Genomic DNA, 27872 nt, shown 5'->3' on the forward strand with positions numbered 1-27872 from the left:
CGAGCCCGTGCACGGGGGAATGTGCGCTGCAGGAGCGGGCCCCACCACAGGAAGCCTGGCACCGAGGGCTGCTAACGGGGCATCGCTGGAGCAGGCGGCTCACTAGGTGACAGCTCACAGTCCAGGCTACCGTGTGCTCCTTCCACAACCCAGCCCGGGTTCCGGGGGTGCACAGCTCCCAGCCCAGGACCCTGCCTGGGCCAGCTGTTAGCTCCGAGAATAGCTCAGATCAGCTGCAGAGGATCAAATAATTGCCCCAGGGATGGGAAGCACCAACTATTTTCAGTCTTCTGGGAGCATTGCTGGGCTAGGGGAGAGCAACCATGGGGGAGGCAGAGTGCTAGCCACCCAGCCCCGCGGGAGGAAGAGCTTGCAGCGTGATACACTCTTTCAAGGTTTTGTTTTTCCCAACAAAAGGAAAGAGTTTCAAAGAGGGTTTAAACCTCAGACTTGCTTTTTTGAAACAATTTTCCAGACCCAGAGGCTGCAGTTTTGCACCAGGAAAATATAAAATATGCAGATTTTTCATCAGAGACACCATCCTGACATCTCCCAGCCTCCCTCCCAGAGCAGCAGAGAGCGGCTCCTCCCCAGGCCGCTGCACGCCAGCCCCGGCGCAAGGGCCACACAGCACTGCTGACCACGCTCCGAGGGGGCAGCCTGGGTTAGAGCTGGGTCAGTGCTCATACCCCTCATCACAGGCACTCAGCAACCTACTGTTGGCTCCTTTTCTGTGAAATCATTGCAGGTCACCTTTAAAAGCCACATGAGAGCCCTAAAACTACTTCACAGGCTGCAAAATTAGTTGTGTCCATAAAGACATTCTTTACGGCGGTGTGCAACGCCAGCTCCGGCGCACTACTGCTTCCACGCCTGGGCAGCAGCAGGAGCATCTACTCCCCACCCCACAGACCAGCACCTCTCCCCGTCTCTCCAGGAGCCCGGGGCGCTCACAAGCCTTGGCTGCATTTCAACCACAGCACCTCACATCTCAAGAAGATATTTAAAGGACACTGATGGAAGCACTCAAAAGCCTGAAAATGCTACAATGAAGGTTGCACAAGTACTATTAATCGAGCTTCTGTAGGCAGGTGTTCCACGGGAAAAGCCTTGCCCGCCAATGCTGCATGCTAGCAGCAATGCCAGAATCCAAATCCAAAGCTTGGATCCAAAACTGGGAAGGAGCAGCCTGCCTGTGCTAGCATCCACATCCTCCACCAGCCCTGCAGATGGGAGAAGGCACGGCTGCTGTGCCATCCCCTGAGAGCGAATCCGAAGGAGGGGGAAAAGGCAAGCATGTGGGCATTGCACAATCGCTGTCCGACTGCCGGACTTTGAAATAGCAGGTTTTTGACTTAAAAAAAAAAAAAAATCCAGAAATTTGCACATAAAATTTTAAGGTACCAGGAAAGGAACCCCAGCTAACCTCAACCCTACTCTGCATTCCTGGCAAGCCTGGGGAACGGGACCTCCAGGTGCACAGGCCAGCCAGGGGAGTGGGGCTGTAAGAGCACTGCCGAAGCGAAGTGGGAGCTGCCGAAACACCTGGCCTGGGAGAAGACTCATCTGGCAGCCCCTGCCTGGAGTTCAGATGTAAAATTAAGGTTAGGGTTGAGAGAAAGACAAAAGCTGCAGTTCGAGAGGGGCTCACTAGAAGAAGGTGGGGGCTGCTAAAAGATCTGGGCTTGCAGAAACCTTCCACAAGGACGACCTTGTCAGTGTTGAGCCAGAAGATTAGTGTTGGGATAATGCTGAGACGACGTCCAGAGCTGCAGCCGGAGTGGGCTGGAAGGGGGCTGCAAAAGTACCTGGCAGCTACCAAGAGACCTGGGCTGGAAGAAATCACTGCTCCAAGTAATCAAAAGGAGACTTCGCTACAGCTTCCCAAGAGAAATCAGGGTTATGGCTAAGAAAAAGAAAACGCAGAGGTGCAGCACAGCGGGGTGAGAGCGGGCTCACCCGAGCAAAGCGGGGACTGCAGGAGGCCTCACCTGGGAGAAAGCCTTTGTCGGGGAAACGGCTGGGGGGCCTGGAAAACTAGGGTTAGGGTCCAGAGAAAGAGAAAGTCTAGAGCTCACGTGGGGCTGGAAAGGGACTGCCAAAAGGAAGAGGGGCTGCCAAGAGGGCTGGGCTGGGAAATGACTCACAGGCCTTCCCTACAGCTCAGCTGAAAAATAGCTCCCAGGGTTAGGGTCCAGACCGAACGGAAAGGTTACACTTGCAGCTGGGGTGGGGCTGGAAAGGGGCTGCCAAGACACCTGGGGTGGGAGACACCTTTGCTGGGAAATGGTTGGGGGGCCCTTCCTTACGGCCCAGCAGAGAAATGAGGGTTCGGGTGGAGAAGCAGAAAGCATGGTGTTATTGCTGGAGTGAAGCTGGAAAGGTGCTGTCAAAGGTAAGCGAGGGCTGTCAGGAGTCCGGGGCTGAGAGAAAGCTCTGGTGTGAGCAATGGGTTAGGGGTCTTCCCTACAGTTCTTCACAAAAAATAAGAGCTAGGGTTGAGTGAAAGAGAGAACCTACAGCTGAGCCTGGGCTGGGGCTTCAACAACCAAGCAGGGGTTACCAAGAGAGCTGGGCTGGGTCAAAATTTTCATCTGGGCAATGGCTGTGGGGCCTTTTCTATTGTCCTGCAGGAAAATGAGAGCTAAAGCCAGGGTTAGGGTTAGGGCTGAGAGAGAGAGAGAAAGCCTAGAGCTGCAGTTGGACCGTGGCTGGAAAGGGGCTGCCAAAGCCAAGTAGGGGCTGCCAAGAGACCTGGGCTGGGAGAACTCTTTCCTCTGGGTTTCCACGTCTAAGGCTCAGATGGAAAGCGAGAACTAGGGTTAAGGCTGACAGAAAGCGAAAGCCTAGGGTTTCAGTTGGACCAGGGTTAGAAATGGGGTGCCAAAGATTATGTTAGGTTGCCAAGAGACCTTGGCTGGGAATCATCTTGTGTACAGCAGGTCTTGTCAAAAGGTTCAGCTACAAAATTAGGGTTAGGGTAACAGTGATGGGAAGTCTAGAGATGCAATTGGAGCAGGATGGAAATGGGCTGCCAAAGCAAAGTGGGGGCCTGCAAAGAGACTGGGGCTTAGAGAAACCTTTGGTCTGGAAAATGGCTCAGTAGCCTTCTCTACAACTTCCGCCGAAAAGGGAGAGTTAGGGCTGAGAGAAAGCTTGGAGCTGCAGACAGAGTGGGACTGGAAAGGGGCTGCCAAAAGGAAACGGTCAGGAGACCTGCGCTAGCAGAAGTCTCTGGTCTGCAATCACGGCTTCGGGGCCATGTCTACCCATTCCCAAGAACATGAAGGCTAGGGACAGGGCTGAAGGATGAGAGCTGCCATTGGAGTGGGACTGTAAGGCAGCTGCCAAGACACTTGGAATGGGAGAAATTTTTACCTGTGCAATGCCTCAGGGTCCTCGTCTACGGCTCAGCAGGAGAACAAGGACTAGGTTTGAGAGAAAGACGACTCCTCCATTTAAGGTAACATAAAGACAGCCACGGTAACAGGCTTCTGCCCTCCTTCATTCAGGTGCAAAGGGAATAGAGCACAGTGACAACAGCATTTTTAAAAATCAAATGTTTGTTTTCAGAGGCTGGTGCTTTGCTGAGGCTAGCTGAATTTTTACAAGGACAGGTAAAAAACCAAATTTTGCCTTTTTCTGTAACCTCTTCCTCGAAAACAACATCCATTCTTGTGGAAACCTTACAAAAAAGCCAGCCTGAGGCACTGCAAAGATTTGCACTGCAAAACAGTGAGAGCTAGACAAGGATTATTCCGACTGTGCAGAGGAGCTTCATCACAGAGAGCACCAACACCACCTAAGATTGAATTACATTAAAACATACCTTGCAGGAACAATCTGTAATTAGACTGGCCCACAAGTCTGACAGTCTCCACAGCCAACGAGCTGAAAACGTAGCATGTGTTAACAAGCAGAAGAGGACTGTGCCCACAGGTTACATATTCCAAGAGCAAGCAACGGGATGAGTCTGCACCATCCAAGTTGTTCTCAGTTGACATCCTACCTGCCTTTTAGGAGACTCTGCCGGTGGGCTCTCACATCTAAAACTCCAGTTGATTTTGCAGTGCATCCCCCAAAAATGGCTGGGCTAATATAAGCTGATGATCACCAAGATACCCAGCAAAAAGGTGTCCTCCATGCAATATAACACATACACAGTTGAGGATCAGCCAAACAGGGCCAGTTCTCAGCATCCCAACAGAACAAGCACTTTGGTGGAATGGTGCAAGGCAATGAAGCTTTAGTTCAGTTTTGGGACCCTCGCTACAAGAAAGACATTGAGGTGCTGGAATGCATCCAAAGAAAAGCAATGAAGCTGGTGAAAGGTCTAGAGAACAAGTCCTTTGAGGAGCGGCTGAGGGAGCTGGGGTTGTTCAGTCTGGAGAAGAGGAGGCTGAGGGGAGACCTCATCGCTCTCTACAACTCCCTGAAAGGGGGTTATAGCGAAGTGGGTGTTGGTCTCTTTTCTCAAGTAAAAAGCGATAGGATAAGAGGAAATTGCCTCAAGTTGCGCCAGGGGAGGTTTAGATTGGATATTAGGAAAAATTTCTTCACCAAAAGGGTTGTCAAGCATTGAAACAGGCTGCCCAGGGAAGCAGTTGAGTCGCCGTTCCTGGAGGTATTTAAAAGACATGTAGACATGGTGCTTAGGGACATGGTTTAGTGGTGGACTTGGCAGTTTTAGGTTTATGGTTGGACTCAATGATCTTAAGCATCTTTTCCAACCTAATATGATTCTATGGTTCACAAAAACTGGGAACAGTCCCCAAAACCAGTAAGGCACATGGCACAGTCAAGGGCTGCCCCTGTGTTTCCCTTAGGGACACATCCAGCCTTGGGAGAGGGAAGGGCCAAGGCAAACTCCTGCACGTGCTCCCAAGATACCCACACCCACCAACAAGGATGGGCCCCACAGATGACTTTAAACATACAAAGTACAATCTCCGAGTGCAGGCTGGCATTCCCCCATTGCAGACTTTTACCGATATCCCTTCAAGCATTCTGCATCCCAATAGGAACAGATGCTCCAACAGTCCCTCAGTCATGGACACACCAAGGCACTTTAGAAAGAAAGTTTTATTCATAGCCTTTATCCAAAGAGCAACTTTCATTTCCTGCAGGGAAATCACATCTGCAGCGTGGTGAGGAAGGTGGGAGTCAGCAGCTCTGAACGCAGTCCTGCTTTTGCTTTGCCTTCACTTCCCAGCTCCGTTCCCCTGGCTACTATCTTCAAGCCCTGCCCTCCCCTCTCTTCTCTGACCACCCGGGTGCACCCAGGCCGGCCCCCCGTCCCATCGCACAGCTGTACCCGCCGCAGCTGCAGCTCAGCAGCTTCCCCCAGGCCAGCCCAGCCCCAGCCTGCGAGCAGCACGGAGGCACTGGAGCTGCCGCGGGACAGGCGTGAGCACAGCCCCGACTGTTCCCCCCGGGTCGTGTCCACAGGCTTGTCACCAACAGTCAAAAGGGCCACAAACTCAGACAAAGCAGAGGCCTCAGCAGCTGCAGAAACTGATGGCATTTGCCCAAGAAAGCTCCTTATTCAGCACGGCAGCACGGATGAGCATTTTTTTACTTTATTAGAGCACATCCCTGCAGTACAGTGCCATGTTCAGCTGCCTGCGAGAGGCAGGTGGCTTCCTTCAAAGGGGAAAAAGAACAGATTTTATCTGTAGAAATAAGCTGCAGCCAGGAAACAATGTGTGCAGTTAAAACAAAAATCAACACCCAACCCTCAGGTCCTTAGAGACTGTTGATCCTCTTCAGAAGGATAAACAAAAGGGGCATGTGGCTTTCTCCAAGGAAAGAACAAAGCACAACAGGAGCTGGGATGCAAAGAGCAAGCAGGGCTCACAGGCCACGTCTTGAAGACAAGGGGCACCCACAGGTGCATGTGGGCACGTCCACCTATGTGCCAGAAACACTGGTGATAATACACTCAGAAAACCTGCACTCTTTCTTTTCACTTTCTAAGTAGGAATTCTGCACTGAAGCCCCTCCAAAGCTGCCGCAGCAAAGAGCAGAAACAGGCAGCAGCCTTGGGTTGCAGCCACAGGCACCATGAACAGTCACTTATAAGCTGACGTGTGCCACTACATGACACATTTGAATTCTGATTTTCAGACCACAGCCGTGGCAAACGTTCACTGACACAACCAAGCCACTCAGCACCCTGCTCACGCACGCCACATCTCAATGAAGTGATAAAAATCCAGCAAAGAGATTGCATTTGCTTCTCAGCAGGTCTCTGGGATACTCGGGTCCAGGCCAGATGCGAGGGCCCCTGACACCTGCTCTTGTAGCAAAGCAAGCTGGGTCCGGCGAGAGCACAGTCTGCCTTGCACCATGGCCGAGGTGAGTTGCCCCTCCAGCAACTACTTTCGGTCCAAGGTAACGGCACACTGCCAACCGGGAGCACACAGTGACACTGCAGGCTCACAACACAGTCTTAAATCACTCTGAAAACACGAGTTGGGGTCCATGCCTCAGTTGCCCACCCTCACCAGGAGCTAAAAGCCAGTATTTAGAGATTAGCAGTTTTCCCACACGCTTTTCCTACTGGAATGGCAGACTGGAATGTGAACTCATTCTGTGGTTCAAAGATATTCAAGTGGAGTAAGAGCCCCACACTTCAGGCTGGAAGCCCCTCTGCTTATTACAAACCAGAGGAGGACTCCAAAACAGTATACCTGGCTCCACACATTCTCACTCATCCCCCAAACTAGCTGGCGCTGGCCCCACTGGAGATGCACCCTCCCCGGGCTGACCCTGTCCTCCAGCCGTGCTCCCTGCAGCCCGAGGGTCCCCTTCCCAGGCGCAGGAACAGCACCAGGCACAGCACAGCAGGCTCAGGCTCAGGGGAGGTGCCAAGGACAAGGTCTCACTGCAAGCAGCTCCTTTGAGATAGAAGCATCAAGAAGCATCCAACCTCCATCTGTCAGCAAACTTCTGGTGATGCTTCCTTCCAGATGAGGGGTGCAAGCCTCGCACACCTCCTCAACATCATGTGGCCTTTCTCTCTCGTCCCTCCTACAGTTTTGGTTACCGAAAGTATCCCCTGAAAATACAGATCCCAACCAGGCACAGCACTTTGCATGCAGACCCAAAGGACAAGCCAGAAGGCAGGGAGATAAAGAAGAGAGAACTGCACAGCCATGCCATGAAATTACTGATTTTCAGACAAGCAGGTGTGCTCTGCTGAAGCGCCTCAGGAAGTGCTGCATCTCCTCAGCGTTTGGGCACAGCTTGAAGGAGAAGAGATTAGTCAGGAGTGCTGGGTCCAAACCTGCTGCCCAGGACTGCATGCCATCAGCAAGCCAGGCTCATGGACTGCAACTAACCCAGGCAGAGCTGGGGAGGCTCAGCACACCCTTGCTGCTCGGGTACCAGAAGATGTGCTAACCTGCCCTGAGAAAGGCTGGCAGAGGTCGAAGTACAGACTGATGAGAAGATTCAGATCTCTTTAGAGCGGGAGCCAGTGCTCCCAGCAGCACAGAGCTGTAGGCAGCTCCCACAGCCACAGCACAAGGGCCCTGCTCAGCCCTTCCAAACACAAGGCAGCAACAAAGGGCATCAGGCAATGGGACAACCAAGAGCTTTCAGAAGACTGTCTCACAAGTAAAGGGTCCTGGTCTTTCTTTTGTGCCACACCACCAACCCCCATGCCAGTGTCAGCAGCTGTTCTTGTGTGTACACACCATTTTGGGGTAGCGGGGACATCCCCACTGCCTCACAAGCTGCAGAAGCAGCTCTTTGGGGGCAAGAGGTGCTGCTCCAGCCCTGGCAGCTTGAGAGCTGCTCTGCTCCCCATCGCCTGCTGTCATCGCAGCAGCAGCCCTGGGCTCAAACACGGAGGAGCAGTGTCTCATGCCTGACAACAAACCTGACAGCCTTGAGGAAAGGGGAGAGTAGTCAGTAGCCATTCCCTACCATGCAGTGATGACACTGAGCCACATCATTTTTGTATCAGGGTCAGGCATCATGTGAAACCTTTCAGGCCTTTTGCAGAGCTGAGGCATTAATACTGCTGTTCCACCCAGAACTCCCAGAGTCCTGGTACTTGGTGCTGGTCAGAGGCACAGGAACAGCATTAGCATCTCGTGGCATGCCCCATCCCACAGCCTAGAGAGCCTCTTGCATCAGCACACTGACCAGAAGCGTGTCGGGCCAAGCTGGATCAGCGTGCTGGGGGTAAGGGACCACCCTTGCCAAGCAAACACAAATCATTCCCAAAAGAGCAAGGGTGCCTGCATCTGCCTGAAGACAACTGGGAGAAGTAAGTACTGGCCATTGCTTGCCAAGAGGTTTCCTGTATTGCCCTGCTATCCCTGCCCTAATCACTAGAAGCACTACAGAGTGGCAGACGACAGGCCAGGACTGATGGGCTCTGGCCGGCTCTCCCAGGCAAGCTGGAGCAGAGGTCCCCAGGGCCTGGCAGCACCTGCCTGTCAGAGGGGCCTCCAGAGCACCCTCCACCCTCAGTAGCTTTGCTGTTGGCAAGGCAAACAGCAAACCTGAGGACAACCAAGCATGGCCCAGGTATCAGCCACCCTCCCTACCTGATGCATCCACACCGCATGTGAGCGGCAGGAGACGACCCACAGGTCCGGCTGGGACAGACCGAGAGCAGAACTCAAAGCCCGCGTTGTCCTTCATCCGCTTGGCTCAGCCAACACCCTTCTCCAAGGCACCAAACAGCAGAGAGACAGACATCTGCAGTCCCCTGGTGCTGTTTGGTTCTTGCTACCTTATCAGTTCCTGTTACCAGGCAGGGCTGCACAGACGCGTCTCAGCCGGCAGAGCTACCGGAGCTTGAAGCCTGAGTATCTGTGGTGCAATCCAGAGGGACTCAAGCAACTACATTCCTGGGGGCTGCACGGAGAAGGGGCTCTGCAGAGACATCGCCCTGCCACTGGATTTAGAGAGATGCTCCTGCTCACTCAGGGAGATCCAGGCAGGGGAACCGAGCACTGACAAGACAACTGCCTGCAAAACACTGAAGGGGCAGAGCTAGGGGAGGGGGAAGAGATAAATAGAGCACAAGAGTGACACTTCTCTCCCTGGCTCCTCCCAACCAGCTCTCAGCAAGCTGAATTAGGGAGGGCTGCGTAGCCCAGCAAAGCCTCCTGTGCTGGGCAAAACAGCAACCCAGCCGGCTGCTCCTCCACAACATGCTCAATCACCCGAGAGCTTCTCTGTGGGATACTCTTTGAAGGAGGCATCCAGCCCCTGTCAGAAGCCACCCGTCTGCAGGCTGTCACGCAAGCAGCCTGGCAGCCCCGAGCCCGGCTCTCTCCCCACAGCCTGCTGCAGCAGGATTTGTTTATGTGTCTGCAGCTGCTCCGCGCATTCACCATGGGAATCCAGGCTGAAACTCCAGCCGCGTCGAGCAGAGACGCGGCCTCCCCGCCTCCCCTCTGCGCAGCCTCGCAGCTCGGCGAGCACGCGGAGCCCGGCAGGCAGAGTGCTGCAGGGGGGCACGAGCCCCTGGAAAAGGGCCTGCCAGAGCGGTGAGCCGCATTCCCAGCCCTCCGCAGTGCCTCCCCCACATCCTGCCTCCAGCCCTCCGCTGGGGGTAGAGAATGCAAATCTTGGGTTGTAATTTTTCCAAGTTAAAAATAACCCAGTAGTTTAGTAAGAGAGAAGCAGCAGTAGCGAGGCAGGGGGCTGGGGAGCCTGTGAGCTTGCTGCGAGGCAGCTACGGCATACATTTTTTCCTTCCCAAGCAGAGGCTACGGAGAGGCAGCCTCCCAGCTCTGCGCACACAGCTACGGAAAGCAAGACCCCTTCAGCATCCCAACTGCAGCCGAATGCTCTTCGTTTCGGAGCTGCCCTAAAGCTCCCTCACTGCTCCCTGGCCCCTCTCCCCTGAGCAGGACGCACGGTCGGATGAACGAAGCGAGGGGAGAAAGGAGCATACGAAGAGGTCTGAATAATCCAAAGTCAGGGAGCAAACACCCCTCAGGTGGGTGCACATGTCCAGGGCAGGCAGGGCACAGCATCGCACCAATGGCCAGCCCCAGGGGAGTCACAGCTGTGCTCCAAGCAATTTTCTGTTCTCAAAATATTTTAATCTTTAAAGAAAGAAAGAGGGTGATTTAACTGTGTTCTCTGTGGGGCCAGAGGAACGGAGAGATCTGCTGGTAAGGACACCCAATGCCCATGGCAATCCCGGCAGCCAAGCCATGCAGCACCTTCCCAGGACACCCAGCTCCAGGACACCCAGCTCCACCACCCCCCAGTGGAACAGGCAACAAGACTTTAACAGGCAGGCAAGAAATAGCCATAACCTCCTTGCCACTTGCTCCATGGGACAAGGAATACAGCGATGCTGCACAGCGTTCCCCCTCCAAAATGCCTGCTCAGCACCAACACTTCTGTTCCCAAGCCCTCCCAGGCAAGCTCTCAGCCCTAAAGCGACAGCCACGTCAAAGACCCTGGGGAGACATTTGGCACAGTGCCGCTGCCTGTGCACAGAGGATGCTCTGTTGGCACCCAACAAGCAAGAGAGCACACGCAGGCTGGATGCAGCCCCCGGTAATGCAGCTTCAGTCAGCTGCGCTTCATGAATCTCATGACAAGCTCATGTGGCAAAAAATGGCAATAGCTCCTTTTTGGAGAGTTTTCAAATGCAGCTCCTAACCCAAGACTGTAACCACAATGAGCTTCAGCAATTATTTCAAAGCTGTACAGTACCACAGGGCTGAGAACCGAAAGCTCGCTGAGACTCCAGTGAGCACAGCAGCAAGCAGGGACCAACAGCACAAGGGGAGAGAAAGCCGCAGAACAGCTGGAAACATGTTCAGTTTTGTTCAGGGAAGGCACATCACAAAACGCAAAGCCATGCCTGGCCAGGCAGCGTGTGCACGAAGACACAGCACGCCAGCTTGTTGCTAAAGAGAGGGAAACCAGGTCTGAGCTCACCCTAAAATGTATTTCTCTCATCACCTTCGTGGACAGTTCAAAATGAGGGGAGACACAGCTCCCAAGCAGTGCTGGGTGTTGAGAGGTGGCCGTCTGCAGAGTGGGGATACACCCAGCATTAGCTGCACCCCCCTTCCCACCATGGGGATGCACCCCAGCGGTAGCTGCACCCCCTTTCCCACACCATCGCCCTGCTGCCCTGGTGTGCAGGAGCTGCCAGGAGCGAGACAGGTTTCTCAAGCCTACGTCTGTTGTCTTCTGATCAGCAGACCAAGAGTCTCGCACCAAACAGTTGCTCATAAGCCCCAGGCAGTAGATTTTAATCCTCAACATCAGCAAGGCAAAAACCAGAGGAAAAATAAAACCCATCTCTACAGCTCAGTACCTATGCAGGCAAGGAAGAGAGAAGGGAGCTAGCTCAAGCCTGCCCAGCCTCGTAGCTGGCACCCAGCAGGCTAGGCTCCGCTGGGCAGCAGGCCCATGACCACCGTCCGTGGTACGGAGGGCCAGGATTTCATGGGTGAGGGTGCGCTGGTGTGTGCGTGAACACACGCAGCACTCCTGTGCATGCAGGGGGCCCGGAGAAGCTCCCTGCAGAGCGGCACCCCACCAGCACAATTCGCATGCCCTGTCAAGAGCATCACCAGCTCAAGCTCCTGCCACATCAGCAAAGCCCATTGCACTGATGTGGCACTTTCCAGACCTCTGCTCCCCGTTAAACACAAACACGCTCCGGTGTGACATTCAACCCAGGCCACCACACAGGCCAAATTAACTGCCCTGTCTGCCAAACCTTAACAAGCCACTTCTCCATCACCAGTGCCAAATTTTCCTTCCACTTATTCACCAGCTCCGGCATGTTGACCAGCAAGCCAACAAGGAAGGACACGAATGGGATATCCAGGGAACAGACTGTGCCAGTGGCCATAAAGCCCTCCCACGTCTCCCATCACGCTCCCAGCACTTAATTTCCTACTTTAAAATAAGGGAAAACGCAGTATCTGCATCCACGTGCTGCAGGAGCATCCCGAGTTGTGCAGGCCAATAAAGCCTATGGCAGACTGCCACTTCCACAGCTTCCTGCACAGCTCTCCTAGCCCTCCGGTACCCCGCTGTGGGCAGGAGGCAGACAGCTCGCAGCCTCTCTCCTTGCCTGCCAGGAGCCAGAAGCACACTCCTCATAATGGCAGTTCAACACAGCTGCAGGAGCAGCTTGCCGGCAACCAAAAAGATGCCTGGTGGGCAACTCCGTTTCCTTGGCCTGGGACTGTACATCCGATCTGCTCCTCCACAAGGCAGGGAGCCTCGCGTGCCAAAGGGAGTATGCACTAAGGCTGACAAGGAGACCGTGCAAAGCCTCGGGTCAGAGGGACAACACAACCCTAGGTACATTTAGATGGTAACGGGCAAAGTAGCTCTGAGGACACACTCTCGGTGCTAGAAGCAAGCTCTCTTTTCTGAAGTGCCTGGCTGTTACCCCTGGGCAGAGATGGGATCATGGGCTCAGCTCCTACTGGCTTCCTGGACCAGTGGTTATGAGAAGCCAGACTTCCAAGTAGCGTAAGAAAAGCCTCTTCTGAATTACTGGGCCCATGGGAGGACAGGGGTTATTGACAGCTGCTTCAGAGGCTTCTTGCAACAGGGCAAACCACCCAGCTGCTCTCCAGCTATCAGGAGGCATATAGAGGTTTCAGCAGAAACCAGCGCCCTGCACACTCTGCACATTTTCCTGCTGCCCTTTATTTCTCATGCACAAGCACTCGGAACTTGACTTAGCTGCCCAAGTCCCTCCTCAAGGTCACTGGCCCTGTAAAGATGCCACCAGGCGCGTAATTTAGCCCACAGCACCTTTATTAGTATGAAAGGTGTACAAAAGCCAGCTCAACCGGTAGACCTTGACAGCTGGCCAATTCAAAGAACCTTTTATAAGGTTACTGCTTGAGCGCTACACACCGAGGAGCACCGAACTCAAGCTATCCCAAGGCAGACGGCCAAAAAATGAGATGGCATTCCTGAAAGCAGAGATCTTCCCCTCTTGCTGTTGTTAATATCCTGCACAGCAAACTTAAGCTGTCAGAAAACAGCTTTGCCACACTGCAGACAGCTCCTCAAAGGCAATCGGAGCCCTTTGTGCCTCTATTTTCCAACTGTAGAATGGGGATAAAAATCAGCCTTCACAGCAGGGCTACTGAGAGGATGAACAAGCACTTGCAACGCACCTCAAGACTTGGCTGTAGACACATATGAAGAGCACATCTGACACCCAGAGCAGATTTCCTGCTGGGATGGCACAGCAACACCACCACAGCTCCAAATGGGGATGGAAACCCCACTGCAGAGTCCAGTCCTGCTGAAAATCATCCCTTCAGGCATTTCTGTTGATCCTCTCCAGTTGAAACTCCCTGCTGTAGACCTCCACAGAGGATTGCCTTTACCCCTGCCAGCCATCCAGCTGGTGTCCCCACACCCCCATTTGCTGCTGTTACCTGCCGGCTTTAAGTTACTCCCTATTGCCCTCTTGCTATAACCACGGTAAAGTAAAAGGGCGAACCAGGCTTTGCGCCCTCCTGCCAACTTGCCTCTGCTTCATCTAGTGAATAGCCCATGGGAATGTGCCTGAAGAAACACATCCAAGCCAGGAGCTGAATGAAACATGGCCAAGCCACCAGCAGCTGGGCCACAAGAGCACAGTCAGCGTTTTAAGCATTTCCAGGGCTTTGCAAGCAGGATGGACACAACTGCTTTGCCAAATACCTTGTCTGTGTATGGGTGGCAAAGCAGGGAGGGCCGTACAGTGCATGAAGCGAGCTCAGGACCAGCCTTGCTTTGCCCAGCATGGCCACATCTCACACCACAGGCACTGAAGGCTGATCCCAAGCTACATTTTGGCATGTGACGAGCAAGCAGCTCTCCTTTGGGCTAGGCAGCACTGCCATCCTGGTCCTAGGGCTCTCAAAACCCAGGTGACAAAGCAAGCTCAGCTCAGTCTGTGTTCTCTCACACACACCGAAGGTTGGAGGGGAAGTAGAAGGGACCTCCAGGAGCAAAAGGACATTTTACTACACTGCTCACTCCCCAAGTACAGGGCATCTCTACCACCAGCTTACAGAGGTCACTTACTTGATGCTGCCCTGTTGGCGAGGAGCTCCTGCACACGCAAAGGCTGCGCCTGCCCTGGCAGCGCTGCAAACCCAGGCCGCCCCACCCCAGGAGAGGGCAGAAAGGTTGGCTGGCAAGAGCCCTGCCTGTGGCAGTGCCAGGCACTGGGGGAGCCAAGCTGTTCCTCAGCACCCAAGAAGGCAACATCCCAAACAACCACAGCCTGCGAGTTTATTGTATGCTGTGGTGAGGTCCCACGGCTCATGGCATCTGTTCTGCCTGTATATCCTAAGAGAAACTAGCAAACCTCAGCCCAAAATAGCAACAGACAGAAATCTGCTATTCTCCAGGCCTGAGAACTTGCACACTGAAGCATTAGACCTGTTTCCCAAGCATCTAAAGAACAGGGGGAGAAAGCAAAACATAGCAAACTCTCCTGATGCAACACAGAGCAAGAGCACCCTTCACAAGCGGCACTGCTACCCCACAGTCCTCAGGTCCACATGCTTACACTCACCTCTACTTCAACTGCCCTGCCCTGCCAGGACTGTAACTCCCTGACGTTTACCTCCAAGGGCTTCCAGTTTATTTTTAATTTAACTCTCTGGGATACAAGTTCTCCACAATCTCAGCTGAAGCTACTTTGAAGCACAGTCTCCAGAGTTCAGATGCCATCTGTAAGGAGACACTCCTCTCAATCATCTCAATGCTTCTTTGCATTTGCATCTTTTACACCATCCCAAGAAACACTCCAGCGCGGGAGGGAGAGAGAAGTACCAAAAAGAAATTAATCGATCCCTCATGTGCAAATGCTTGGTATTCAGCAACACCAGGTTTGGTTCCCTCCTCAGCTACAGGCAATTCTTTAATACACTTGGGTAGCCTTTTTAAACAGCAACCACCCAAAGTCCTGCCCAGACATGCTGCAAGCAAAATGCTACCAAAAGCCCATATGCAGAGATAGCCCCTTCTTGTCCCAGCTCATAAAGCCCTAAAGTCAGAGGCCAGCTCAGGGAGCAGCGGAGAGAGCACCAGCCTCGCCAGGCTGGAGGTCCACACTTGCACAGGCAGTGAGCACACCCCTCCTGCCAGAGCACGCCCAAGCTTCAATCACTAACGCTGACTGCAGAACACCATCTTTGCAGAGTCCCTTTTCCTAAGCAGAGCTGGGTCCTCAGAGCACACCAAGCCCCTTCAAACAACGCACAGGCAGAGCTGCTATGGGTCTCTCCTGGAGTCAAGCTGCATTCATTTAGGGCACAGACACAGAAGACAGCCACCATGTCCGGGAGCCTCCTGGCCAACCAGCACCATCTTCATGGGATCAGCTGCACCAAACTACCAAGAGAATCTTGTCCCTGCTTGCCTGGCAGGCCTACAGACATCAGTCTCCTTTGATGTGTAGCAACATGAAGCAAACTCTGGACACAACAGCAGAGCACATGTCCCACAGACCCAGGTCCTAGCCCACTCTTATTGCACGTACCTGTCAGAAGTCCATGGCAACATGGTTTCCTGGATGAGCCACTCGTTTTCTGACATTTCCTTCAGCAGATGTCCCCGGAGGAACTAGCATGCAACAAGGTCCAGAAATCCACTTCTGCTCCATGTCAGATATCTCCCTCTCCCAGCTCAGGGTGGCAGAAAGAGCAGGAGGTAGAGCTGGATCCAGGAAAGAGTTTAGGAGCACTATCCAGAACTCCTCAGCCCTATGCCATGCTCTGCTCAGCAGAGCAGCCAGCGGAGAGCCTGTCTAGAAACCAGAGAGCAGCATCTGCAGATAACCGTATCTCCACACACAGTGCACTATGCCCTGTCAGATGTGGGCACAGCTGTACCTATTCAAACACACATGGCCTGCAAGCCTGCAAAGTCACACCTCGCTACAGGGCTCCTGAAGAAGCATTTCAACAATAATGGCCAACTACTAAAGCTTCAGAAGATCCTGTGCCCATAGTGACCCACTCCTTCCTTCGCCTTCCGGATTCAGGACCCTGGTCCTCACTCTCAGAGCACAATGTGGGACTGGCCCAACTCCAAAACAGCGATGTTATTCTCAGACAGAAATTCTCACCCTCCGGAGCAAGGAGGTGGAGCAGTCACTGTGACTGTCCCACAAATCTGTAACCACTTCTCTGAAGAAATCAGGGTAACCACAAACCTCAGCACCTTCACAGTAAGCGCAAGCCTTGCTTCAGTCAGCCTCCCCACAACATCACCGCACAGCGAACAAACAGAGCACAGTCTCTGCTGTCTGCGGTGGAGGAGAGAAACCTGCCTTTATGTATGCACAAAAGTGCATGCCGGGAAAAGCTCAGATACCCTGGTGAGGGGCACCCTACGGGGACTGAGAAAGATCACTGGGAAACAGGGCTTTGCTTGCCCTCAAGCAACAAGCAGAGAAGCATACAAATAAGAGCAATGCACTGCGCATTCCCACACCCCACTGCTCTCCTTCCCAGGCTAAGCGAGCACAGGGAACAGCAAGGATGCACCATGCACATATATAGAAGTCATCAAGAGAGAATGGCTCCTTCTTCTCTGATCCTCAATTAACAGACACCTAACACTTAAGCTTCATTTTATCTTAAGTATGTTTTAAGTTCAACCAAAGCGGATGAAATATTTAGGGTTAAAGGTGCTCTGCACACAAGACCTAGGGAACTCAAAGCAGCAGCTCACACAAAAATAGCAGCTTTCACAGCACGTCTATAGCAAAGCATTAATGTTTATTCTTGTATCTAGGACTAACTTTAATTCTGCCTCGATGCACATATGTAACAAGGCATTAATGTTGCTTAAAGAACCAATACTTCACCTACCTATAGGACAAAAAAGTGAAAGTCCCCCGTAACTTTGCATCACCCTTGTTCCTGCCGTAGCACATTAGCACATTGCTAATGCTGGAATTCACCTTCCAAGGTAACCACTGAGCATAAGTTAAAGAGCAAAATGAAGACCAGAAAGCACATTAAACAACTTAGTTTACCTTCATGACTTCTGAAGAGAGGTTTAACAACTGGAAGTTTTTTGAAGGAAACTCAACTATGCCCACATAACGAATGTCTCTTTCCAGTGCAATACGGACAGACCAAAATTCTCAGCAGCGGCTGCTAAGGTGAAGGGCCTGGTACTTGAAGTCCTTCAATTACCTGAAGTCCTACTTCTGCCTTCAAAGAAATGCAAATGAGACACCTCCTGGGGGAAGGGGTGGGGATCTACCATCCTAGGGAGTTCTAGCAACCCTCAGGGCAGTAAGTGCTGCAGGCACACCGTCACCAGGCCAGCCACAGGGACACTGGGCTGCGCTTCCCCCACCCGGCGTTGGCACAGGCTTTTGGCCTGGGGTTCCTCAGAGCCTGCTCATGCCCTTCCCACCTATGCTCCTGTGCAAGAGCTCCCAGGCTGCAATTTAAACACATGTTTTAGGACCACATAAGATACCGAACAAAACAACCTTGCCCTCCACTGCCTTGCAATAACACGCACGTTAGTAGGGACGTGCAGGCAGTCCACAGGGCTGGGTTAACACCAGCCTGACCCCAGATATTGCCTCCTTTAATGCAAAAAAAAAAGCAGGGCTCCATAGATCCCACACTTTTATGGAAAAATGTAGGAGACAAATACTCTGCAAATTGTCACTGACAAGCATAACTTTCCCCTGCTTTCGGCACAGTCACCCCAAAAGGAAGCGATGAGTTACCTGCATTTCAATCCAGACTTCCCGTAACAACCGAGCCAAACGGCAAGCGTCAGAAAGCTTCACCAGAAGAGATCTAGACTTAATCTCACCAGTTAAAACACAATTAAAAAAAAAAAAACACAAACAAAAATACCCCAAACCAATCAACTAGATAACACTACCTATACTAGTGCAACATCAGGTCTGCATAAAGTTAGGGCGAAGGCAGGACGGCAGAAGACATGCTGTACCTCCTAGGACAGATGTTAATAATATCACCGTCAGACTGCTACTGAGCAACATCCCTCACAGGGAAACCAGGGCTGGAAAATGTGATGTGCACTCCACGGCCAAGCCAACATCTCACCGTCACGATAACACCCGCACTCCTTGATCCATATGCAACGCACCTCTGCAAGCAGATTTCCAGCGCCCACATGAAAAACAAAGAGGGACTGGGACTTGGTTCCCACACTTCTCACTTTCTTTTCTGGACTGAAAAGAGTGTTTTGCTCCTATTAGAGCAGGATTTATACTCACTACAGGCTGGGAATCCCCTAGAGGCAACAGGCTGCAGTACGGAAACAGCATGCACCCCTTAACCTCAAGGCAGCATTTCCTCCGCAGGGGAAGGCCCTTACACAAAGGATGGGTCAAGTGCTTCACTGACCTCCTCGGTGCCAACATGACCAAGGCCCCTAGCTCCTCTCCGAGCACTGGGCCCAAGGGCGGTGTAGGGCAGGAGCCCTACACCCTGCCAAACTCTCCCTGCTTTTAGCTGACTTCTCGAGGAGCCGAGCGCGCTCAGGCATTCCCCAGAGCACAGCCACAACCTTTCCCCAGACATCTGTCGGGGAACCTGCCTCAAACATTAAAGCCCGGCCACAGAGTCCCAGGTATTTCCTACTTCTCAGGCTGACTGGACACATCCAATGTAACAATGCTAAAAATTAATAGCCACATATTGGCAGATTGCTAGGCTGCATACCAGATTTTCCCATATAAGGGAAAGTTGAAGGCATTGTCCTATCACACGGAAAACATATTGCACCAGCCTGAGATATTAGAAAGCAAAATCAGAGTCTCCTCGTGTCACAAGCTGACACCCGCAGCACCACGTTTCTCCCCTTTTGCTGACAGTTTGGTGGTCAGCTCTCCCCAGCTCTGTTATCTGCCCCAGGGCTCGTGCCTGAGGATCACCGGAGGCTGGCTGGGACAGGCACTGCCCAGCGCAGCGTTCGCAGCATGCTGCTACGCAGGGGCCCTGCACTTTCCTAGAGGATTTTGGTCCCGCCACCACCACGCTGGCACTGCAGGCACTGACATTGTCACCATTCCCAGGGTGAAGCGGAACTCTGTTTTTATGGCTTTTTAGGGTGCCGAGAACACACCATACAAACCCTGCGCGCTGTCAGCAACACTCTGCCGGCAGCAAACATTGCTACTCGACTACATATAGACCATTCACCCTGACCATCTCCTCTTCCCCTTTACACAGCTTGTTGGACCCCCACAACAGCTCTGCCTCTGTTTTCACAACCCGGGGTGAAGTGACCAACACCAGAGGTTTACTCCACTGTCCCAACCAGGAAAACCGGGATGAGAGAGGAGAAATGCTTTCGCTACTACTTACAGGAGCAACGAAAACAAGTCCTCTCGGCTCCCCTGAAGGCCAGTAAGACATCCAACCACCGTGCTTACCAGCATCTCTTTAAGACAATTTCAGAGAAGCCTCCCTACGCATGCCTGCCTTCTAGACCCAACACACTGAGTCCACATTCCTGCACCAAGGGCTCACTCACAGCACAAGGCTGATCAACCCTCTCCCCTCCTTTGCAAGGGCAAGCTTCTCCTGCACGCCGATGTGCACGATACTAGCTCTTATCTTTGCAAACCCGAGACAGGCCAGGACACCACGGCTTCATGCAAAAAACAAAGGTCTGTTCTGGCGGCCAAGCTCTCAGCCTTGCCACCTCGCAAAAAAAGTTCACTCGCTTGTGCAAACACCTCTTGAAATAACAGAAACCATTAAATTGAAACACTTTATATTATCCACCTGTAAAAGTTTACGTCTTTGGAGAAGCTCCTGAGAAAATACTAAAGATCTCTCAAGGAAGACTAAATCTTAAAAATTGTTGAGATTACACTTCTAGAGGCAGGGGGGGAAGGCAGAGATTTGCTTCCTGTTAAAGAAATATGGTAAAAAGCAGTCAGGAAAACGAGACATTCCTCTGAGAGACTCCTCCACCAAGCCACTAGAAATCAACAGACCCCAAAAACACCCACAGCACTGACCACTGGAACTAACACTGGCATATTCAGGGCCAGCCACTCCAAGACCAGCAGCTCAGAGCCACTCTCCCCTAATGCCAACACGCAGGACAACGGAGGGGTAAACTCAAGCTCTTAGAAAGGCATACGCTACCAAACCAGACAGCAGCGCTCAGAACAAAGTCGTGGGGGACCCTGACAGCACCCTCTGCAAGAGATGCACGTTATTCATGCTGCAAGCATTGAGAAACAGCACAAGAGCTGTCTTAGTTTCACAGATTCACACAGGCTAGTTTTTAACACACCTGTACTAGCCCGCAGCAAGGGGCTCCAACTGCCTTCTCAGCAACAGGGCAGTCAATGTTTCTGCTTGGAGGAATGAGACAACAGGCAGAAATAAACAGCCACAGCTGCGAGATGGGCTTCAAACTTCACGAAAGTGAAAATGAATGAAGATTAGTCTTTCTCCAAGTCCTCTCATTGATTTTGGCTTTTATTTGAAGAAGAATAATACATGCTTTCAGTTCTGCTGCACAAGGTACACGCAGACATTTTGATAAGATGCAACTCTCTTAGTTATCATGATTTACAGCTTCAGGCACTCGAGGGGCAACATTCAATCAGCTTCACCCCACCACTCCTGCGCACTTCCCATCTTTGCAGCGAAGGAAACTCAGCAGTAAGTCCAACGCTCCTGGAGGACCTGCAAGTTTAGGCAGCTGTACCAATTCAGAGACGATGGGCAGAATTAGCTTTCCAAAAGCAAACAGACCACAACGTTAAGCTTTGTAGTGGAAGAGGAATCAGTATTCCACTAAACAAGTGGGAAAGGAACCCAATGACAGCCCTGAACAAAACCAACCCAGTCGGAGGCCAGAAGCCTTGCGAGAAACAACCTATTTACTCCAGGAAGAATTTACTCCCAGAGCAAAAATATGCTGTTATTGCTTCATACTCCAACAGCTGGACCAAAACAACAATTTCTCTGCAAAGCAGCACAGCAGAGCTCCTGCATGAATGAGGTAAACAAAGGGCGAGGAGAGGTACGGCGGCACCTATTCCTGCGCCATCACCTGAGCGGGGCTCAAAAGCAAGAGCAACGCTTCACGGCGGGGAAAATACTCGCAGAGCTCAGGGTCCCTCTCCTCTGGCAACAGCCTAATCCAACTGACCCCACACCAGTTAAAAAGATATAGGCAGCACCAGCTGCCAAATATCTATAGGCCTGCAAGTGAAGGGGTCAGGGATAAACATCTAACAGCCAGAACCACCTCTGTCTGCCAGGGAGGCCAGTGACTGCCGAGGGGTGCCAAAAACTTCTGCACAGACCTACAGAACACGTCGCACAACCACAGCGAACCACCTCCCCCCCCTCCCCTCATTCTCCAACCTCAAAAGCATTTGCTGCATTTCCCAAGCAAGAGGTAAACAACAAAAAAGCCTGAGCTTTCGGCCGAAAGCATCCCAACCCAACGAAGAAACAAACCAAGCACTTTTACTGAAAAATTACTGAAAAGCTCTACCACATCAAAGGCTGGCGGCAGACCAAGCAGAACCAGCTCTCTGTGTGCCGAGGCAGTCTGCCTGGCCTCCGCGGTCCCCGACTTTACTGCGAGTTTAGTGTAGTTGTCAGGAAGGCAAATCGATAAACAGCGAAAACGTTAGCTGCTCCAAGACGGGCGTGCACGCTAGGCAGGAATACTAGCAGATGATTTCTCTTCATCTTTCCGTATTCTGTTTGCGTGCGTTTCTCTCACAGCGCTTCCCCTACAAACCTCACTGATCAAGACTAAAATCCACCTCAATCGCCAGTAAAAGCCACTGGTAAGAGAGGGAGAATCCCACAACGCAGACACCAAAACACAACGGACGCAAGGCTGCGCGGGGCGACTACGGCGAGATGACTGCAGCGCGAAGGAGACGCGACTCCAACGTGACTGTGATGCCTCTCTGTTGTGACATGGCTGCAATGTCACAACAGATCCACGTCCGCTCTGCGCACAGCGGGCGAAGCGGGACGGATCCGCCGATGACAGGGCCGAGCCAGTCGCCCGGAGCGGAGGGAAAGGCCCTTTAACCGAATCCCCCCCTTCTCCTCGCCCCGGGTGCCCTTGCTCGGCAGGAAACCCGTGCCCCGGGGCCTCCAGCCCGCGAAGGGACCCGCTTCTCCCCCGCCCGCGAAGTTTAAAGGCTTAATTATCGATTTTCTTGAGCACTGCGGACGGAATGACGGCGGCAGGCTGCGCCCCGCGGGCCGGCTCCCGGCACCCCGCGTCCCACCCGCCGCTGCGGTCGCGCCACTCGGTGCGGGGCCGGGGGCCTCGCTCCCCCCTCCCCGGCCGGGAGGAGCCTCCGCGCAGCGCCGGGGGGAGCCCGCCCCGCCTCCGCCCCCGGCCCCCCGCACGCCCCGGGGCCGCCGGGCCGCGAGCTGCCGGCCCGGCGCCGGCTAGGCCCGGCCTCGCCCGCGCCCGGCGGGCCGGGGCCGAGCGGCAGGCAGGGCCGGCGAGAGGGGCCGCGGCCCCCCGCGCTGCCGCCGGCCCCCGCGGGGCGGGGGAGGGCCGCGAGGAGGAACCCGCGGGGGCGCCGCCGCCCCTCCCCGCGGCCGGCCCGTCCCCGCGGCCGGAGCCATGACAGGGCCGGCGGCCGCCCCGGCCCCGCCGCTCGCCCGCCCGCCCGCCCCGCGGCCCGCGCCGCCGCCGCCGAGTTCATTCATAGCGCCGCCCCGGCGCGGCCCCGCCGCCGCCCGCCGCCCCGCCGCCGCCCCCGGCCGCGCCGGGCGGGCGAACCCAAAAGTTCGGGGCAGAACTTACCTAAAATGGCTCCTCGGCCGCCCAAATACAAACAGCTATTATTTGGTGAAGTTTAGCCCAGCACCCTGCAAGGACACCCTAACCTCGCCCGGGCACGCCCCCGCCCCGTGCCCATTGGCTGCGCGCCGCCGCGCGCCGCCGCCCATTGGCAGGCCGGCCCGTCAGCCGCGCGGCGCCCGCGCCAAGCTTGGCTGCAGCGCGCCCGCCGCTCGCTCCATTGTGCTCCTGTTTGCACCGATGAGAGCGCGGCGGGGATTGGCTGCGCCGCCGCCCCCGCGCGCCGCCCCCCGCCGCCGCCGCCGCCCCCCCCGCCCCGCCCGCGCCCTCCACGTCCGCGCCCGCCGCTCGTTCCCCGGATGTGAACCGGCCCGCCGGGCCCGCCCCCGCCCCGAGCCGCGGCCCCGCTGGGGCCTGTAGCGGACACCGCCCGCCCCGCCGCCTGCCGCGGGGCCGAGCGGGGCCTGCCGGAGGGGCTGTGCGTGTCCGCGGCCCTGCGCCGCGCTCCCCTCAGGCGCTGGCGCCGAGGCTCGCCTGAGGCCTCGGGAGGTGCGAAGGCGCCCCGGGGCGGCCCCGCTTAGGAAGGGCCGGGAGAGCGCGGGGCAGCTTCGGGAGGCCGCCGGCCTGAGAGGAAGGAGTGCCGCTCCCCGGAGTGGAGCTCCGGGAGACCCGCGGGGGGCAGACTCGGGGCCCGGGCTGTGCCAGCCGCCTGTCCCGGGAGAACCTCGGCAGGCGGCGAGGCCCGGCCCAGCTAAGGATGTGACAGGCCTGCCGGGGTGGGTTTGCTGTTGGAATGCCTCACAACCAGCCCTCCTCGGGGTGCCTGTTCCCGGTCCACAGCACCTGGGGGCTTTGCGCAGCAGCCACGGTCCCTCCTCCGACTCAGCACCCCGGCCACCAGGCCAGCAGCACCCTTGCCTTGGTGGCCGGCAGCACTGGTGCCTGCCTTCTCTGCCTGAAAAGGCGTGAGCTGCTTGCCTGCTGGGGAAGAGGAGCGGGGCTGGCGGTGTGGAGTCGCACGATCCCTTCAGCTGATGCAGAGATGCTCTGAGCAAGTTAGCTCCAGCACCAAAAGGAAACTCTGCTAGAGCTAATTAGCTCTGCTGAGACTCAGGGCTGATTAAGCAAGTGCAGTGCAGTCCTCATGCAGCCATCCCTCTTGTCTGGCCCCAGGGGAATGCTGGCACAGCCCTGCACTGCACCCTCTGAAGTCCTGGCTTGTTCAGCTGGCGCTGATGTCCTGTGCTGTCTGGCTGGCACGTTCCCTTTACACCTCCTGGCTTTTCCCCAGATGCTGTCCTCTTGGCTGGCACGTTCCCTTTACACCTCCTGGCTTTCCCCAGATGCTGTCCTCTTGGCTACGCAGCTCTTCCATTGGTATTGGAGGGCTCCTGGGCAGAGAGCAGGCAGCACCACTGGACAGTGCTGGTGTGCTCTGGAAGTACCTGTCACTGCATGTGTAGACCAAACACAGAGGACACAGCCAAGGGACACAGATCCACCACGGAGCTACACCCATCCTGTTCCATGCCTCTTCCAGGTCCCCTGCACAGGCCATTATACCATTGTGCTCTTCCCAGTGAGGCAGGACTGACTTCTCTGCAGCATTCCCTTTTATCCTTTCTCACTTGCTCCAACCCACATCTTCACCCACCACCGTTTTTCTTCCCTCAGCCTTGCCCATGGATGGCACTGGTGGACACTGCTGAGATCTCATATGTATGTTTTGTCTCTCCTGTCCCCCAGGTTCAGATTCTTTTTCTGCTTAGAGAAGGTCATCACGTGTGAAGTATTCCTGTCCAGCGCCTTCCTGATTGCCTAGTCCTGCCTACTCCTTCTCTAGCCACCAGGCATGCCTGTACCTGATCTTTGTATTTTCATCCTGCACTGGTCAGCCTTGGCCAACCAACACCATCCTTTGCTATATCCTCCCTCTGTCTCCAGAGCAGCACCTTGGCCTCTGTATGAAGAATGCCTGTAAAGGTGGAATTAATTGGTACTTTATGACTAGAAAACCAAAGCAGCTTATTTTTAGATTAACCACTTTTTGGTCAGTTGGTCTCAAAAGAACGCCTAAGAGTGGTGAATCATTGCTGTACATGTGAAATAGGTGGGCCAGTTGTCAGGAAATGGTAAAGCAAGACACAGACAAATCCCCTCCCAGATGAGAATTCATCTGGCAAATATCATTTGGGAAGATATTTTCACACCTTTGTTACAGAATTGCAGAAGTGTTGGTGGGAAGGGACCACAGGAGGTTGTGTTAGACATTTCCAGAAGTCCCTTCCCAACATCACATTGGAGACCAACACAAGATGAGATCAGCCGTGGCACTGCCTACCTGAGCCTTAACACCCTCCATGGCTAGAGATTCCCCCACCATTCTGGTGACCTGTGTCAAGGCTGCACCATCCCTCCCAAAGAAAGTGTTTTCCTGTCATCCCACCTGAAACCTTTCAGGACTCACTTTCTGGTTATTGCTCCTTAATGTATCACCAGGTACTGCCAAGAAGGATTTGACTCTATCACCCTTGTAACTGCCCTTCCAGTACTTGTAGACTGCTGTTGGATCAGCTCCTAGGTACCTCTTCACCAGAAGAAACCGGCCCAGCTCCTCCGCCTGTATTCTAGGGCCCTGCGCCCATCTTGGTTGTCCGTCACTGTTGCCTCTCTGGCTTCTCAATTTTGTGGGCCCCAAAATTGGACACAGTAAAGACAGAATGTATGATTTTATAATGGAAGCTCATCTACCAATCCAGTCTTAATTCAGGCCACGTCTGTTTTATTATTTATGGAGTGGGATTGCTGTGTTTTGGACAAGGTGATTTAGAGAACTGTCCCAGTGTTGGTATTTTACTGTGCTAGCAACACCTAAACAGAACTGAGTGGTACACCCAAACTGGGACTATTCCCACCTGGTCCCCTCACAAGGTCAGGGTGAGCTCTGTTGTTGGGTGGCACCAGCACCCTTTGACGCCAGTACTGGAACCCCCTTCAGCCTCTCTGGAAAGCAGGATTAAGTCCCAAGTGCAACCTTGCTGCCAGCAGCCATCGTTGTGCACAATCTTTGGGATCACCGCCTTCTGATCTGATTTGAAATAATACCAACAACAACAACAATAATAATAGTTGGCCTCTACAAAGAGGGGTTGTGACAAGTCTCCTTGGGCAAACTCCTCTGGGCTCAGGACACCCCCATACCTCACTGCCCACAGGGGACCTGCCTCCTCCCGGGGAGCACACCCAGCTCTGCACTGGGATGCATGGAGGGGCCATCGTTACCTGCATCGTTACCTGCGATGTGCCAGGTGGAGGCTACTGTGCATGAACATCCACCATGGCCCTGATTTACAGATACACCCCACCCCGAAGGAGAAACGTGTTACTGTTATGTACTTACCTTGAAACCAATGTTAACTGGAATCAGGAAAAGCAAAATGCAAATGAAGGTGGTTACTCACAGCATCTCCACTACGCAACAGTGCGAAAACCAAAAGCAAGCAATAAGAAGTATAATATGTACCAATAATATGCTTCATTGGCTTTCACAGAACAGCAATGGGAAAGGCAGAGGCTGATCTGTAGCCGACTTTCTTGCTGGGACATCGGTTCTTTGGGTGCCTGTGCCTTTTTCCTGGCCAGTGTCCCTGAAGCGGGAGAAGAAGCATCATTTTAGGCCTGGTGGTACCCAGGATGTGCTCCTGCTTACAGAGAGGTCCTGAGGATTCATGTGGCCTGCAGGGAGCTGGGCACAGGCTCCTGGGCTGTGTCCCATGGTTGTGACCTGAATCACGTTCGCTGTGCGACTGGGGCAGTGACTTTGCTCTAGCAGCTGCTGCACACCCACAGCCACACGACCGCCTGCAGCTCTGTAGACTGCTGTTGGATCAGCTCCTAGGTACCTCTTCACCAGAAGAAACCGGCCCAGCTCCTCCGCCTGTATTCAAGGGCCCTGCGCCCATCTTGGTCATCCGTCACTGTTGCCTCTCTGGCTTCTCAATTTTGTGGGCCCCAAAATTGGACACGGTAAAGACAGACTATATGTATTTCGTAACGGAAGCTCAGGCCACTCACTGCATGCAGCTCTGCGCCTGGGTGTGCGGAGAGCAGCAAGGTCTGAGCTTGCCACCAGGGACGGAGACCTCCAACGTTGCATGCCGCTCTTGCAAATGTCACTGATTTATCCAAGACACATTTTTGCAGCAGAAGGTGCAGCCTCCCCACACAGGAGCATCTGGGCTGAGCGGCAGCGCAGTGCCGTGCCGTGCCTGCAGCCTAGTACCAACCGCGCTGCTTCTCCTGGTCAGGAGCCTTGGAGATTTCCAATACCTGCTTAATATTCAGTGGCAGTACAGATTACCCAGGCACACCTCAGTTCTGCAGCGCGTTCAGCTGGGCGGGTGTGTGTGCCCAGGCCGGTGCACTGCAGGTCTGTGCAGCCCTTGGGCAGTCACACGCAGTGCGCTGGGCGTGCTGTCGCTGCAGGGACAGGCACTGGCTGCCGCGGGGACAGCTTCAGCAGCGGGAAGGAAGAAGTCCCTTGAGGCTGAAGGAATGCCAAATGTTTCCAGGCTAAACTTGTCCTTTTGCAGAGGGATGCTGTGGTGCTGCCTGCAAGAAGTGTGCCTGCCTGGGTGCTGCTGAGCCCGGGATGCTGGGGTTTCTGCCCGTCTCGCGGGCAGGGGCAGGCAGAGCGTGTGCGGTTTCTCTCTAGCTGATGTGCCAGCCCACGGCCCAAGCCCAGGGAGATAAAGACTTTTCTCTGTGGTGGCAGCCCTCACGCAGGAACAGGGCAGCCACTCCAAAGGTTTTGGCAGCAGTCTGAAGAGGTCATTAAAGAAGCAATTAGCTGCTGTTAGCCATGGGGGTTTTTTGGGTACAGGGATGCAGGGCTTCATCCATCTCAGTAAATTAGTCTCAATTGCTGATGTAGCAGCCCTTTTCTTGTTGTGGCCATCTGTACATTTGCACATCTCAGAGGTGTCCTTCACTTGCCTGGTTCTGGGGAGGTTGGTGTGTCTCTGATGGTTATCTGTGGCCTCCTTACAAGCCAGTGGCTTTGCTGGGGCTTTTACACACAGGATAGT

General features: G+C 54.1%; 1 protein-coding gene across 1 annotated transcript in view; it reads right to left on the minus strand.

Moving 5' to 3' along the window:
* The window catches only part of CHD6 (chromodomain helicase DNA binding protein 6), a 98404-nt gene extending 73257 nt beyond the window's left edge, over positions 1–25147 (minus strand). The window contains 4 exon segments of the mRNA XM_059827432.1: positions 21754–21882; positions 21917–22003; positions 22005–22193; positions 25127–25147. Coding sequence (XP_059683415.1) covers positions 21754–21882; positions 21917–22003; positions 22005–22193; positions 25127–25147 — 426 coding nt within the window.
* Positions 25148–27872: the final 2725 nt, after the last annotated feature.

The sequence above is a fragment of the Gavia stellata genome, chromosome 20, assembly GCF_030936135.1.
Source record: "Gavia stellata isolate bGavSte3 chromosome 20, bGavSte3.hap2, whole genome shotgun sequence".
Lineage (NCBI taxonomy): Eukaryota > Metazoa > Chordata > Aves > Gaviiformes > Gaviidae > Gavia > Gavia stellata.